Source organism: Orycteropus afer, unplaced genomic scaffold (genome assembly GCF_000298275.1).
Source record: "Orycteropus afer afer isolate SDZICR_OR568_19922 unplaced genomic scaffold, OryAfe1.0 scaffold00131, whole genome shotgun sequence".
Classification (NCBI taxonomy): Eukaryota; Metazoa; Chordata; class Mammalia; order Tubulidentata; family Orycteropodidae; genus Orycteropus; species Orycteropus afer.
Genome location: NW_006921718.1, coordinates 7,234,579 through 7,251,310, shown reverse-complemented (window position 1 = coordinate 7,251,310; position 16,732 = coordinate 7,234,579). Strand labels below are relative to the sequence as shown.

At 37.8% G+C, this 16,732-nt stretch overlaps 1 protein-coding gene and 1 pseudogene across 1 annotated transcript in view; both read right to left on the bottom strand.

The window, feature by feature from the left end:
- Positions 1-13,176: 13,176 nt before the first annotated feature.
- Positions 13,177-16,732, bottom strand: part of STRN (striatin) — a 199,794-nt gene continuing 196,238 nt past the window's right edge. Inside the window, exons 16-18 of the mRNA XM_007945074.1 lie at positions 15,063-15,170; positions 13,438-13,524; positions 13,177-13,346 (exon numbers count right to left, since the gene is read on the bottom strand). Coding sequence (XP_007943265.1) covers positions 13,177-13,346; positions 13,438-13,524; positions 15,063-15,170 — 365 coding nt within the window. The remainder of the gene's footprint in view (positions 13,347-13,437; positions 13,525-15,062; positions 15,171-16,732) is intronic.
- LOC103200554 overlaps positions 16,477-16,732 on the bottom strand; it is a 2,122-nt pseudogene continuing 1,866 nt past the window's right edge.

Sequence of the window (16,732 nt, the reverse complement as noted above, 5' to 3'; positions counted from 1 at the left end):
GCGGTTCAAACCCACCAGCCACTCCTCGGAAGGAAGGTTGGGCAATCCTACTTCCGTAGTGATACTGCCTCGGAAACCCAAGGAGAGGTCGCTATGAGTCGGGTTTGACTCGATGGCAAACAACAACAACAAGCATTCTGACCTAAAGAATTATGAGGTAATAAATGAGTGCTGTTTTAAGTAGCTATGATTTTGAAAATTTGTTATGCAGCAATAGAAAATTAACACCGTAATAATGAATGAAATCCAAATGACCAAGTCACATATGAAAGGTGTTGAGATTCACAGTAGTCAGAGAAATGCAAATTCATTATCATTTTATACTCATAAGGCTTTTCTTCTGAGCTGCTTTTACTACTGCTACTATGCCCTGGTGGTGCAGTAAAGCGCTAAGCTACTAACCCCATCAAAACAACCAGCTGCTCTGCAGGAGAAAGATGGCAGTCTGCTTCTGTAAAGATCACAGCCTAGACAACCCTATAGGGCAGTTTTCTGTCCTATGAAGATCACTAGGAGTCAACTTAATGCAATGGGAAAAGGGTAAGTATAAAGGAAAGAGTATTTTTATACATTTACTGGTAGAAATATATATCGTTTCAGATTTTTTGGGGAAACAATCTGTGAACATCTATTAAAAATTTAAAAATACACATCTCCTTCAATCCAGAAACCCTGCTTGAACTAAACCATCATGGTCATGATACAGTAAACACAGGAATGTCAACTGTACTTAAATCTGGTAGCAAAGTAAATGCCCCCCAGTATGGAAAAAAGTTTATTAATTAAATCATGGTATGTCACCAACATAAACTATTACAGACAAAAGAATGAATTAAGAGCTATAAGAGCCCTGGAGGAATTTTTGTTATTGAATGAGAAAAGATACAGATACAATCCCATTTATTTAAAAGAAAATTGATCCTCCTCTAAAAATGTTAATATTTGTGTAATATTGTGTTTATTTGTATGTTTGTGTTAAGAAATTTGTATGTATGTAAGTCTATATATGTATAGACTTGTAAGAGGCTCATGATACATATTAAATCTTCAAAAGCAAGTTGCAGTGTGTAGAATACAACACAACCCCATATGTAACATTTGTGTATACATATTTATATAAGGAAAAAATATATATCAGGCCACTTCTCGGAAGGAAGAAGGGGCAATCTACTTCCATAGTGATACTGCCTCGGAAACCCAAGGAGGGGTCGCTATGAGTCGGGTCCGACTCGACGGCACATAACATTAGGAGAAAGGCAAGAGTGAAGGTGGATGGTGCGAGATGACAGCTTTGCCATTACGCATCTTTATTGTTCCACTTACTACATACTCTTCTGTTTCTCTTTTAATTCAATGTACTTAACAGTATTTTGAGAAACATCAAGAAATATCCCATCCTAAGAAAACCAAAGATTCATGGAAACAATTTGTCCTAACAACTGATACACCATGTGATCCGCAGTCTATATGACTATGAGACCAGAACTAGATGGTGCCTGGCTACCACTGTCAACCACTTGGAGGGGGATCTATGTAGGAGATCCTGGATAGAGAGGCAGAACAACATGGAACAAAACTCAAAATCATTTGGAAAAAAAAAAAGGGGGGACCAGGTTTGCTCGTCTGATACAGCCTGGTAGAACCACTGCCACTATGGCCACTAGCTGTCATTCAGGTCTGGAATTGAACCCACGACCTGTGGCTTCCAGCCAAACAAAAGACAGGCATATGAGTTGAACATTTACCTGAGGTAGATACACTCCTTGGAGAGAACAATCATGGGAGAAAGAAGAGCTGTTTATGCACAGGGAGACAGCTCAGGGGGCAGGAGTACATAAAGGGATGGACACAGGGAAGAGGTAACTATGGGGAGAAGTGGGAGGGGAGCTGTTGCATTGTGGTAAATTGTAGTCAATGTCATGAGACAAAGTGTATGTGAGCTGCTGTATGGAAAGTGAATTTGCTCTGTAAACTTTCGCCCAGATCACCCCCCCAAAAAAATCCCATCCTCCTTCCTTGTTTTTCCTCCTCAGCACTTATCACTAACAGATATATTTTACTAATTTTATTGCTCATTTCTCCCAACTGGAATGTAAGCTGCATCAGGTAAGGGATCTTATCTGTTCATTGTTGAATGCTGGGACCTAGAACTGTCTGCACATGGCAGGCACTCGAATATTGAGGAAAGTGGTATTTTATGTATAACTTCTTTTCTTAGAGTTACTCATGATTTTATTTTAACCTAAAACTCATTTCTCCTAAAATCCCGATATTCTAGAAGCTATCAGGAGCGGTTCATATTCACCAGCCAGCACTCCTCGGAAACTCGAGGAGTTGTTATGAGTTGCAATCGACTCAATGGCAGTGAGTTTGGTTTTGGTTTTGGAGTTCTTACATAATGTTGTTATAGCGACCCCTCCTTGGGTTTGCGAGGCAGTATCACTACAGAAGTAGACTGCCTCATCTTCTTTCCGAGGAGTGCCTGGTGGGTTTGAACCGCCAGCCTTTTGGTTAGTAGTCAAGTGCCTTAGGCACTATGCTACCAGAGCTCCCTCTTACATAATATATAGATTTAATATTATATTGATATTTATTCAATTGAGTATTTCACACATAATTCATTAGTTTGTCTAATGATTTAAAGTCATTTGATTGTTAAATGTAAGTAGTTGTCTCTAATTTGTTTTACTCATAGAATGATAAGGTATTCAGCCAAAGCCACTGAGCCACTTGGGCCCTGCTGGAGTGGTAGAAGCAAACCAAGCCAATGCAGAAATATTCCCTAGGAAGGTTAATAAACATTTAGACAACCACCATAAAATCGTCAGATGAAAAGCAACCCTGATAACATCCTGCGTGATCTGGCCCAGATTCTTCAACTCCAAAGCAAGCTCTCCAGAGGGATGCCTTTCCTGACAAGGTTCCACTGTCAGGAAGTTCCTCTTCTTCCTTGGAGAAAAAATGCCAGTCACACATAGCGGAAACCCTCTGAGAAAGTGGAGGCAGATCTAGCCTGGGCCCAGGATAGTCAAGGTAGACTTAGGTTCAAGGCTAGACAAGGAGCTCCCACTCAAGGATCCAAGGCCAGCAGGTTGGTGCTGGGGGAGAGGGTGCAGGGAAAAGCATCCATTTCAGGGACTAGACAGCCCTTCTCCCCCCACATACACCTCACTCAGTTCCAGGGCAGGCAGCATTAAAGAGCACAGTAGAACAGAGCATTGCCTTGCATGTTCTGTCACCTGCAAGGTGATGTCCAAATTGCTCCCTAATTAGGGCCCACACCTCAACCTTAGGATCAGTTCCAAGATCAAAACACATTTGAGCATGGCTTCAGGCTTGACAGGGATGATTTTTTTGTCTTTGATGACCTGGATAAATTTAGAGTTTTGAAAACGTGCTTTCCAATGAATCAACTAACAAATATTTATGACGTACTTTCTATATGAAATGGTGGTGCAGTGGTTAAAGCATTCAGCTAACTAAAAGGTCAGTGGTTCGAACCCACCAGCATCTCCATGGGAGAAAGATGAGACAGTATGCTTCCAAAAAGGTTTATAGCCTTGGAGCCCCTATAGGACAGTTCTCCTCTGTCCTGTAGGGTCACTGTGATTAAGAATTGACTAGATGGCAGTGGGTTTGGTTTGTTTTCAGTTCTGTATGGAAAGGCACAATATAAGGTAAATACAAGGGGAATACAAGAAAAACAAACATGGTCCCTGCCTCAAGGAGTTTACAGAGACAGAAGCAAACAAAGAAATCATTAACGGTTTTATTTTGTTAGGTGACAAAAGAGAAGTATTAAATATGCAAAATTAGGGTTGCTGATGGGGAAGAATCAAAACATTCAAAATGAAACTCATCACTGCCTGCTCCCACGCCTCAAAAAACTCCCACACGATTTTGAAAGAGAATATACAAGCTTATCATAAATTCCTTGTCAATCTTTGTACTCCCAAAGTAATTTCTAGAAATCATACAAAATAAAACTTTTACGTTATCGGCAAAGGTAAGCTGTATGTAAGTCTCAATATTGAAGGTACAAAGTATCTTGGTTTACCTTCAAGTTCAAAAGTAAAATCATTTCTGCCTCCAGAAATCAATAATGTTTCTAAAGAGAAGGAAGTCTGTTAGGGAGCTTTACCTCTTTTGAATTGCAACCAGTTGAAGTGTATTCCTAAGTATCTTAAAGCAGTGAAAAATAAATAAATAACTCATTTTCTTGTTTAAAATTGGCTGACTAACTAAAAGGAATAAAAGTCCAAATGTTTTAGAGTTGGGAGAAAGCATGATTCCTTCTGACCCTGACATATACAAGGAATCTGAATAGGTACTATTTCTTTGAAAAACAAAGCATCTGCTTAAATGAATTTATTATTAAATTATTAAATGCTCTATTAGCTGAATCTGCATACTTTCAAAATCTATGTGAATGACTAACTGGCAGAATCTAACCTTACTGGTGACATTCCATAGTTTTTAGCTGAGGGGATGCTGTTACCAATATTATTCACATGGATTAAATGCTATAGCTTAATGTTGCATTTATCTGAACACATTTCAAACGCACAAGGCTCCATGTTTACTGGAGAGCTATGCACAAAAATATTCCCCCTCCAGTCAGCAAAATGCTGAGACCTGCACCACAGGAGGGGGTGTTATTTACAAACTGTCAAAAGATAAATGAGACCACTGAGTTTCCCACCCCCCCCAAAAAAAAAAACTATTGAATGAAGTTATTCCAGCCATCGGATACTCTGAAATATGTAGGCTCAAAGGTCTGTAAAAGGATGTAAATACTTTTTAAAAAATGTTTTTTATAAGACCACATTCAAAACAGGTAACAGATCTTCTTAAAATGCTTCTCCTATCTTTTCATGATTATCCCTTGGCCACTTTGGGACCTTTCTCACATGCCGCCTTCTCTTCATTCATTTCATTACATGCAAATGATGTAACATACCTGGGTCTATATTAATGGGTTGTTGTTGTTATTTGCCATCGAGTCGGCCTCAACTCCTAGCAACCCCTCCTTGGGTTTCCGAGGCAGTTACCACTACAGAAATAGGATTGCCCAACCTTCCTTCTGAGGAGTGGCTGGTGGGTTTGAACCGCCAGCCTCCTGGTTAGCAGTCAAGTGCCTTAGGCACTATGCTACCAGAGCTCCTATATTAATGCAGTTTCCTAAAATATAATACAATTATGTTGTCTAACACTTTACCAGGGGGCTCTAGCGTACTACTGTTATCTTTCCTAAAAATCTTTAATTTATGGACTAATGACAAACTAGCCAGGGTTGAACCATTCATTTTTAGAGGACAAAAGGAGCTCAGAGGTTATCTTTCCAGCTCATTTAAGACAGCATGGAAGACAATGGGTGATGGGCCCAGGTAATTTTTCCCTTTTGGGGTGGTACTTCTTTCACCAAACCCTCACCCAAGTTATCCAACACCCAATGTAAACTTTCTGATGAAGTTTTTGCTCTAAACTAATTTAATTATTTTTTTAATGAAAAATCACTTCTTTGGTCTCACTTCCAGAAGGAAGGCATAGTTGGATGCCAGCGTACTTTAAATAACATTTCGGCACATTTTATGTAAACCACAAGCTGCTTATTTTCACAACTCATGCTCAACAAAATTTTCCTTTCTGTGCAGTTTTTTAATTAAAGTTTTTAGTTTGGGAATTCTCATTTGTGGATGATGGGTTTCCCTACCATTACCCTTAATTTGATGATGCTATTATATGAGGTAATTCAAAAAAATCTTTGGTTGGAAGTTATAGACTGGGAACCTGGTACATACACTGCCTCTTATGGGGGCACAAAAAACTATACTAACTCTTGTACTCCAAGTGCTATTGAACAGATGTTTCACTGAGGGCCCTCCCCTACATCACTGGGTTAATGATCTCTCTAAGAGGCACACAGGAAGAGCTGATGTTAAGTTAGCATCTGGATCAATCTTTATGTAAAGGTGAATGGCTAAATCACCAAGGACAAGAGAATTTTCTCAGAAGTAGGCCCTTCCTCTTAGCAGGATACTGAATATTTTGTTCACTCAAAGAATCAGATCATTCCTCAAATGTGAAATGACTGAAATTACCATGACTTTGTGACTAATACCAACTAGGAATCAGGACGGGCTAAAATACTGTAGGATCTAAGAGACATGTAAAGTGTATTATTTTGTTTGTCCGAGTATGGATTTGTTTGGTTTTGAAAAGTATACAAAAAATCTAAGATTTGTGTTCCAGAAAATATGGATTCCAATTTTCAGAGGCGTAGATCATGTTAGTGCTTCTCTCTCTAGAACTGGAGTGTCCTGGTCATTGTAAGTGAGGTGTAACTGAGAAATAACAGGTAGAAGTATGCTTCACTGTTAAAGTGTTCATGTTAAAGGGTGCAGCTTGGACTCCAGGTTTTCCTGGGAAATGCCTAAATGCCAGGAAAATTCTGGGACTCCTCAAAACCACAATGGTTTTGGGAAATCCAAGAATATCACTGTGAGCTCTGGCTGACCCCAGAACCATAGATGGTTCATCAATCCCTGAGTAACTCTGGACTCCTCTTGACCTTCTAAGCTAGATTACTCTAAAATAACTCAAGCAAATAATATCTGTTTTCATTTTAAAGGGACAAAAGAGACATTTCTGGCACCACTGAAAACTTTGTGTACATACTGGAGGATATAACACTCATTACTATAGTAGCATGCAGAACATCAAAGAACAGATTACTCCAAGGTCAGGAGAATAAGTATCTTTTAGATTCCATATTACATTGTGACTCCATATTGGAAAAAAGAGATGGTGAGTTCCAGGCAGAGGAAGCCCTTGAAAAAGAAGCTTGAATTGAAAGGGAAAGGGGTGTGTGGAAGGCTTGTGCTTGTCTATCAAATGGCCGAAGACTAAAAAGTAAAAATACATTAAATCTATGTATGTATACGTGTGTGTGTGTCTATATATATGTGAATATATAACTTTTACAATTATTTAATTAAGCATTTGAAAAAAAATGAAACCTGTTTGTGTCCCAGAAAGTATCAATGATCTAATCTTAATGGAGCACTTTAATTTTACTGGCTTCCCAAAGGTTCAAACTCTTCTATAATAATAAATTCCCACCTTCTCCAAATCAGTAATTAAGATTGGTTCATTACACTGGGCTTACATCTACTTTGTCTGATATCTTTTTCTTTCTCTGCTCTCCACCCCCAACCCCTCCCCCAACCACGAAAACCCCAATCAGGGTGTTTTTGCCCTTTTCTGACCCTGACCGTGGTACATATAGGGACCACTTACATTTTCCACCTATAGGGTTTAGTGGGAAGCTGCTACCTCACTCTTAGCGTGTGCTGCCATATTCTGGGGGCTATATAACTGCGTAAATCTGAAGAAATGGGCCTCATCCCACCAAACCCAGGCCCTTGGGACTTATATGTTTCCAATTAATTGTATCAAAATCTGTATTACATCAAAAATATTTTTCATTCCATTCAAAATGCCTTCCATTACTGAAAACATATGGTTTAAACATAAAATTCAAAACAGTAAATGATTCAATCTTGAACTGTTGTCACCGCAAATCCACAGCTAGATTCCAAATCTGACAGATACTCCAATTCATGAGACACCTATAGCACAGTATCTATATTTGTACACTTTATTTAAAAACAAACAATACACTTTGAGCCACCAAAAATGGTTATCTTAATTAGCTTATCCAGACCCTGAATTTACAAAAGAAACTTCTCCCACAACAAAAATTAGCATTTGGATTAATTTACATTAATTGATGACTAAAATTTAAAAATACCTGAAAGATCAAACAATCTGGCCCAGGGCTCTCGTGGGGGTTGGGGGTGGAGAGGAGAAGAGGTCCTTTACGAAAGTGAACTGATGATGCCCTGAGGTCAGCTCCAGTAAACTGAAGTCATAAAGACAGAAAATAACCAGGAGATTTCAGTATTACAAAGAAATGGTTCCTCCTAAAAACAGGTACTAGATCACATAGTTGGGGTGAAGGCAGGGGAAGGGGGGATGTAATTGTTTTCTCACATGAGGCAAACTTCAGCCAAACAATGAGAAGTAAGGAGGGAGGGAAGGATGTGGTAGACCCCAGACTTTCTGATTGCTAATAATACCAAGTTTAGCAGCTCTCTACAAGTCAAATAAAATACCAATTCTCTTACACATTTTCATAGAGGAGCTAACACACCACCAGGGAAAAATCATTCTACGTTAACAAGGCACTCACTGGTTCACAGCCTGTTAAAAACCCAGGCAGACGTTAGAGTTAATCTAAATTAAAATGAACTTTCTAATTTGCATCAGAGTGATGATAAGCATGTGGTCCCAGTTAAATCAAATCTAAAGCTTGACTACCAAAGATCCAAAACTGTCTGACCCCTAAGCACATCTTCGGGCATAGCAGGGTCTAGAGATCGCTGCTTGGCCTAACATTTGCATTTTTTAGATTAGAAAAAAGAGTAACTGATGCAAAGGATCTGCTAAATACTTTGTCAATCTGGTGTTCCTTACAGAGACATAAAGATCAGCTGGATGAAGGATATGGCCAATTTAAAAGCTTTTAACACTTCCGAATGACCTATCCTTGTTTTAAAATACAGGTATGTAAAGTTTTCTGGATCTTTCCCTAAAGGGAGAACTTGAGGAATTGATACATTTCATGAAAATATACATGTAATTTCTGTCAGCTATTTCTCTTGTACAACCTAACTTCCAGTGTCAAACACTTAAAAGTACTGCAATTATATAAATTACTAAAAAGAGTAACGGAGGCAAGTTCTGAGTAAATAAAATGAATGATAACGAACTTAATAGTTTTGAAATATCTTTCAAAGAATTACATAAGCTGCATAAAATTATACCTAGAAGTCTATTTTTTCACTCAACTCAGTAACAGTTTGGCTCTTGGTTGAAATTATCACACGGACATATGCCAATTAGAGATTGTCTCCACTAAGCAAATCTTCCAAAGGAAACCAAAATTAATTCTTAGTTTTTCCATCTGATTTGTGACATCTTGAGCCCAGTAAAAATTTGACAAAAGCCTGAGAAAAGCACCAACATAGATTGTTAAATTGTATCCAACCATCTTTTCAGATGTCATAAAGATTTGCTTCTGTTAAAATGGCAGCAATGACAAAGAGGTAGATATGAAAGATGCCATTTAAATATTTTTTTAAATTACTCTTAGGTGGAATTTTAACTAGTTCAAGTGTTTAATCTAAAAACAGTTTTTACTAGCTGACTCTTCATCATAGAAGAATCTCATGACATGCTCTTGTGTGAGGGAGACATATACATGAAGTACTAAAAAAAGTGAGCCTTCAAAAAATTACATTTAGGCCAGTTAATGAGATCCCATAATTTTGGTGAACTAATAATTTCTTCTTTTACTCAAACCTGACTACAATTAAAGAATAGTTATTTTTCCTGTACTGAAATTTCTAGGAATTCACATTCAAAATTCTTGAAAATGTATTCAGAAGAGCACAAAGTGCAGGAAATGTCCCCTGAAGTCCTAGAAGTTGGGCTGCTACACTAAAAGACATTGATGGTCATAAATCAGGACCTTCACAGATTGGCAGACACTCATCCACGCACACACTCTCACTCTCACCCCTGCCCGCCCGCCACACAAACTCGGACCCTCATCCTCACTGTAAGGCTGTGTTTGTACTTTTTTTTAAAGGCACCTCTCATTCTCTAGCTATTGCCTTTTAATGATATTTGTTTTGTTAAAAAGCCTGAATATTCAATGGAAATAGTTCAGTACTAAGAATGGATTACTTTTCAATTCACATTTGGATAGCCAGGTTTTCTTACATTCAGATTTTAATAAACTAGAATGACAGTCTTTAAAACAAGCATGCTAGCCTATAATTGAATATAGTATATACAGCAATTTAAACATTTATAACTATATATTATACTGCAAAAGCAAACAGCACAACACTCATCATACTCATCATTATCCGTTGCGTACACTACCTCCCAAAAATGACAATACAAAACAGTAAAATGCACCTATGGTTTTATATATATATGTGTATATATATGTGTGTGTGTGTGTGTGTGTATATATATATAAATATATATACACATATATAGTCTATATATATATATTATATATATATTTATATATATATAATATATATTTATAAAATATACATACATTTTAGACATTTTCAAATAAATCTTCATAATTATCTCCAAAAGAAATTTATAGCAAGAATACTGAAGGAATGAAAGTCAGATAAACAAAAAAATTTCACAAAGTTCATCATCAGTGATGCAGCTCAATCTTCCCCTTTTAGTCGTACTAAAATGATTATAAAAGCTAAATACTTTGCATAACTAATTGTCTGGTTAATGGCAAAAATTGCTAAACTTGTTCAATAGAAAAATACTGAAGGTCATTGTATCACTACGTTAAACATCTGTCTATGGTTTGAGTAGCAAATGAGCTCCCTATGACAGCTGGGTTGTGAGAAGGGGGCTGAAAGCCCCCAAAGCTGTATCATAGCATATGAAAAAATAAGGCAGGGACCCACACCTCCTGCTGTTTTTCATATTATTTTAATATGGGTCATCCACAATATTTACAAATCAAGCAATATGAAAGCATTTTAATGACTGATTCTCGAATTTGTTTATTCTGTAATTTGCATTTTCAGTAGGCTGGGAAAAAAGTCAGACACGTGTATATGCCACTATCTGATTGGAAGACAGCTTTGGCTCATTGCTAAGCTGAGACCATACAGCTCTCGTGGATAAGACTCTGGATAGTCTCCAATGGCACAGAACTGGCTTTCTAAGGAACTTTCAACAGTTCCATCATTTGCACTACAGTCTACTTAATCTCATGGTTATTTTCCATTCACTAAAAGAAGGATTCCAACCATGAGACATAAAATGCAGGGGAAGAGAACCTTAGTTTAAAGAACGTAATGACATAAACAAAGCAGGCACTAAAGACCCTGGAAGGCAATTAAAGCAATAACTGGTAGAACAATAGCTTTGTGGTCATCCATTATAAATATACTAAATGAGGGCGCCTGACTAGAATTTGCCAGTATCCTTTTGCAAATGTTAGGTAGCACCCTTCCTTTACCCTGTGAAGAACCAAAAGAGGAATTTACTGAACACAATGTGGAATTCTGTATCTTCGTGGGAATGTCAACATTCACCTGATAGCTCTTGTCTAGGTCAATTCAACTGATTACACAAAGGAGTCTCTTGAGCCCACTGTTAACCAAAGCACAGATGAAATGAAAAGATAGCTGTGTCAAAATACTACAGCATATCTGTATAACAAGCAGACAAATGAGCACAGGTGTTTAGCTTAAAAGAAAATTTGCCTGTATACTGTCGAATTCAAGATGCAGACAAGTAGAAATTTTAAATAAATATTGTCAATTATTATCTACATCACCACCAGAATATGTCAAGGTATAAATGTACATGTCATCAGAGGTGTCACTAATATGACAATGGAGTATGTGGGGAAAGGAATGCAGGAATTATTTTAATGGGTTAAAGCATACATGGATATAATTTTTTTTTTTTAAGTCTGAGAGCCTCATGCATGAAAAGGTGGGCATTAATCATTTATTTCTACCTTATAGATTGGCTTCTGTCCTTTCGGGCAAACAAGAGAAAGGGTATGAGAAGAGTGATAGTTGTAGGGTTCAGGTCTGTTATGACAGGAGACCAGGTCCAGGTCATAGGAAGCCCAAGAGCTGGCCAGTTGTGGGCCATAGGCCAGGTGGACTCAGGGAAGCCTGGTCCTTCCAGATCTGCTTTTTTCCCCAGAAATAATATTTATTCACAGCTCATAAAAACATATTTTATATTCCAATTAAACCAATGAAAGAGGGAGCAAATGAGACTTTTAGCCAATCTTATGCACTGAACCTTCCACCCACATTTCCAGGAGCTTTTTTTTTTCCTTAGAGATATTAATAGAGGACTCCAGAGTACAAAACATTTGCTTTGTTGAGTATTCCTGCAAAAGCAGCTGGCTGAGGTTAACCTTACTCTTTGGACTGTTAAAACATAGTAATTATAAACTATCATAGGGTTGCTATGAGTCAGAATTGACTTGATGGCCATTTTTTGGTTTTATTTCTGGTAGGTGCCACATAATATGGACATGAGAGACAAAAAAGAAAGAAAAGAGAACCTCGAAAGCATGGTTATGTGAGTGCTGGTAACAAGTTAGCAAATAACTAACTTCTGCTTTTTCAGTCATCAAAAGGTCAGATTTCATTGATATGAAAGAATCACTATGGTACTGTAAATATAACATGAACAAAAGTGAATTTTAAAAATAATAGAAATTATTATAGAGCTATGTATGCCCTGCTTATCGACAGAAATAAAGAGAATCTCAAACCTCAAGTTAAATCCTTTAGTAAATGCAGACTGTATCAATTATTCTTCATAATGGTGAGTATTTGATGAGAGCAAAACTTTAGAATGGACCAAATCTATTTTCCAAAAGGTAATATAATAAAGAAATCTGCCTGCAAAGTAAATATTTGTTTAGTATTTCTGAATAATAAAATATTTAACATATTATTGCAGGTTTTTTCCCCCCTAAAAGGTAAAATGCCAGTTGCTTTATGAGAACAGCTGAAAGGAGACTTAAATTAAAAACTCTTTTTAATACTGCTTGGCAAGTACGCCAAAGGGGTTAGGAGAACAGATATGGCAGATTACTGTGTTAACTACCTAATGTGTTTAACAAGATTTCTCAGGGGAGAAGTTTTCATTCTTCTTCTACTCATCCCCAGCCATCAAGCTCTTTAACTATCGCATATACAGTGCCCTATTTACTCAACAGGGACAAACCAAACTTATTCGCACAGGCCGGCCTAGCGAATTGGAACCACCTCAGAGAAACGTGCCCATTTAGGAGAAATTAGAAAGAGTTTTGAGGCTCACAAATTCAGCTGAGCTTGCAGCAACCTGAACAAATCCTAGTTTTAGAAAACAGTATATGAATTGCAAAACTATACTTTAACAAATGTTCTCTGTGCTCCTTCGGCAGAACAAAAGGGCAAGACGAGGTGACTCCTGGCCTGGGTCTTCTGTATTTCTTTTGTGCAGCTGATTAAAAGAGCTAGAAGGTGAAGATGATGCATTGTGTCATACAAAGACTTTAGCCAGTGCATCAGCTCCAGCACTGGCTATATAGCATTTGGATGGGTGGAAAGCTACATCATGAATTGATTCTTCAAACTTTTTCCGATGAGCTGTGAACTCCTGGATACACGTCTTACTTTCTAGGTTCCATAAACGGATTGAACAGTCATGACCTATACCAAAAGAAAGGAAATTTAAAGGAAAAAATTATATTGACATGAAAATTATAAGGAAAAATGAATAATCCACAGTTGATGTACTTACTGCCAGACATCAAGTACAGGCCATTTGGATCAACTGCCAAACTTGTAACAGCTTCTAAGTGGGCTACCATCGAATGGATCAATTTGCCTTTAGGGGAGAAAAAAAAGAGTATTACTCTTTACTAATGACATTCCTCATCCTGAATAGACACCAGTTACCATGTTACAGTGGTTTCTCTAGTCACCCTGCTCTGTGTACTTAACTGCATCAACAGCTATCTCCATCAGCTGAAATAACGCATGCTTCCCTCCCACCTCTCCTCCTGGCAGTGATAAAGAACAGAAGCTCAATTTGTAGATTATATTTTTGTCTTTAAACCATGATATGGGTAATCAGTAATGTATACACAAACAGACCCTCAACCATGTTCATTCATTTCAAGTTGGACATTATTAATCAACTATTTCACATGCATTCGTTACAGGTAAATTATACAGGTTGTGGGAACAGAATTTAAATTCACAGAAAGACGGGACTGAGAAATACAAAGGAATAGAGAGGAAATCTGCCCACGATTTTGGTGGAAATGCTATATAGGAATAAAAATATTAAATTACTCATCTTTACTAACAGCTAAGCAGAGTCAGGAAAAGCTAACATGTTTACAAAGCCAACAGGAACTGCCCATGTAAGCATGCTACTAATACAAGGTGCTCTCCTCCTTGCACAGCTCGTCATGAGCATCCTCTAGACTGGTGGGCTATCATCCAAAAAAACTGGGAGAATCCATGGCCCAATTCAGATCACTCAAGACCAAACAGAGAAGATTCCAAAACCAAACTCACTGCCATCAAGTCAATTCTGACTCATAATGACCCCCACTGGGTTTCTGAAGCAGTCAGTCTTTATAGAAGTAGATTGCCCCATTTTCCTTCCGCAGAGCGGCTAGAAGGTTTGAGCTGCTAACCTTGGTTAGCAGTCAAATGCCTTAGGCACTGCACCATCAGAGCTCCTTAACAGAGACAATTAGCCCATGGAAGAACAAAGGAAATAAACCAAACAACCCAGGAGTTTTCCATGTCACACTACAGCTATTCAATAACTTAACAATTTTAAACAAAAAATATAATGATCACATGCCTCTACTTCTAACATGTTTCTACTTTCTGGCAATATATTCATAGCAATCAATCATTTTTTATTAGCATTTGAATGATTTTTTTAAAACTGATTCCCTAATAATAACTTTAGCACCAAGGCCTAAATACAGCATCTACTCAATATTACATAAGCCAAGATGACTCTATATAATGAAGACTAGTTCCCAGCAGCTCTGGTAGCATAGTGGCTAAGACACTTGCCCGCTAACCAGACGGCTGGCGGTTCAAACCCACCAGCCACTCCTCGGAAGGAAGGTTGGGCAATCCTACTTCCGTAGTGATACTGCCTCGGAAACCCAAGGAGGGGTCGCTATGAGTCGGGGCCGACTCGACGGCACATAACAACAACAACAACAACAGTTCCCAGCAGGCCTGGATGGAATGAACAGAAACTGAGCTGGCAGAGTGTCTGGGTTTCGGTGTTCACTCCCCATAACCATGAAGCTTGTGATGAATACCAAACTCAGCCTACTTATAGTGATAAATGTTTTGCTTTAACAATAATAAAATTTAATGAATTCTCACCTGTATTGTTATCAAAGAATTTAATGTGTCTGTCTTCATGAGCAGTGATGCTGATAGGAAGAGTGGGATGACTGATGACTCTATTAATCTGACAGGAAGTAGTAGTTGCTAAAAAGAAAACATTAAAGAGCAACACAAATGAGTACAGCTACTATTCTTTACACAAAAGAGAAATGAACACTCACCTAACAGACTGAAAAAGTAAATGATGGGACTTTGTCTTTAGCTCCTTTATCCTGTGATTGTTTCCACAATTTCAGTGCAAGGAAATGAGAACCATCTGAACTATACCACACTGACTAATCTAAAGGCACTGAACAATGAAAATTTCCTGTTTCACTACCTGTCATCAAAGGGTGTCAACTATGGTTGACTTAGCCTAGAGCCTCTGACATTTTTCATTCTCCAACATTCTGTGATGTTTCTGCTACTTTAATACTTAATTGAACACATATTACTTACATGCAGGTAATCCTCAAATTTAAATCTCAATTCTTTCCACACACAGAACTCTATCACATAGTTATTATCCAAAGATAAACATAACAAGAGTTTCTTAACCCTTAAATTTTCTTTCTTATTCACCTCATTATAATTTGACAGTCCAACAGGTTTAGAATCTTAAAGAGTCAGCATTCTAATAGTATCCTATATATGCACAGTATTTAGTAGTTTTCAAAGAGATTTCAATTAAGTTCATCATGAGGCAGGTAGGACACTTGTCATTAGGCCCATATCACAGGGAATGAACCAAGGTCCAGAAAAAAATGTGACTTCTTCCAAATCAAGTGAAAAAGCTCATTCCTAGTTCCTCCTCTTCTAACTATCCCAACTAACTGCTGCTGTTGTTAATTGCTACTGAGTCAGCCTCAACTCATGGACCCCTCCTGTACAATGGAATTAGAGTGCTATGCTCCCCAGGGGTTTTCATTGGCTGATTATTCAGAAATAGTTGGCCAGGTCTTTCTTCCTAGTCAGTCTTCATCTGGCAGCTCTGCTGAAACTTGTTTACCATTACAGCAACCCAGAAGCCTCCACTGGCAGATGGGTGGTGGCTGTGCACAAGACGCACTGAAACCACATCTGGCCCCTCTCAACTAGGCATCTCATAAAAATGAGCCATTGCAAAAGCCGGCACCTAAACTACCACAAGTTCCTCCTGAGTTTTATCAAAAGGAAATCAATAATTAGTAACAAATTTAATTAGTGATTTCTGTTAAGATACTTTTTTTTTTTTGGAGTTCCATCTTTAAAAACTAAACAGGCATTTTGGACAACACATTCTTGGCAAAGGAGCCTGGACAACATTTATCAGACATGGTAGGGAAAGTTCTCACTCTGCATTATAAAAAAGGACAGCCAGATATCAACTGCTACAGAAATGAAATAAGATGGAAAATTTTAACTGTTTAAACTATTTTTTTAAAGAGACTTCCTCCACTGCCAGAGATCTTGAATAGCCTCCTGGTCAGTCATCCGGAAGCAATTCTTCACATAATTGATGAATTTGGCTTCCACTTTGGGAAGAGAACCACCTTTTTCTATACTTGCTTGCTTTAATGTCTTCTACAGAACTAGAAATTATAGAACAATATCACTAATATCACATGCAAGTAAGATATTACTGAAGATAATTCAGAAACGTTTGCAGCAGTATATTGATAGAGAAC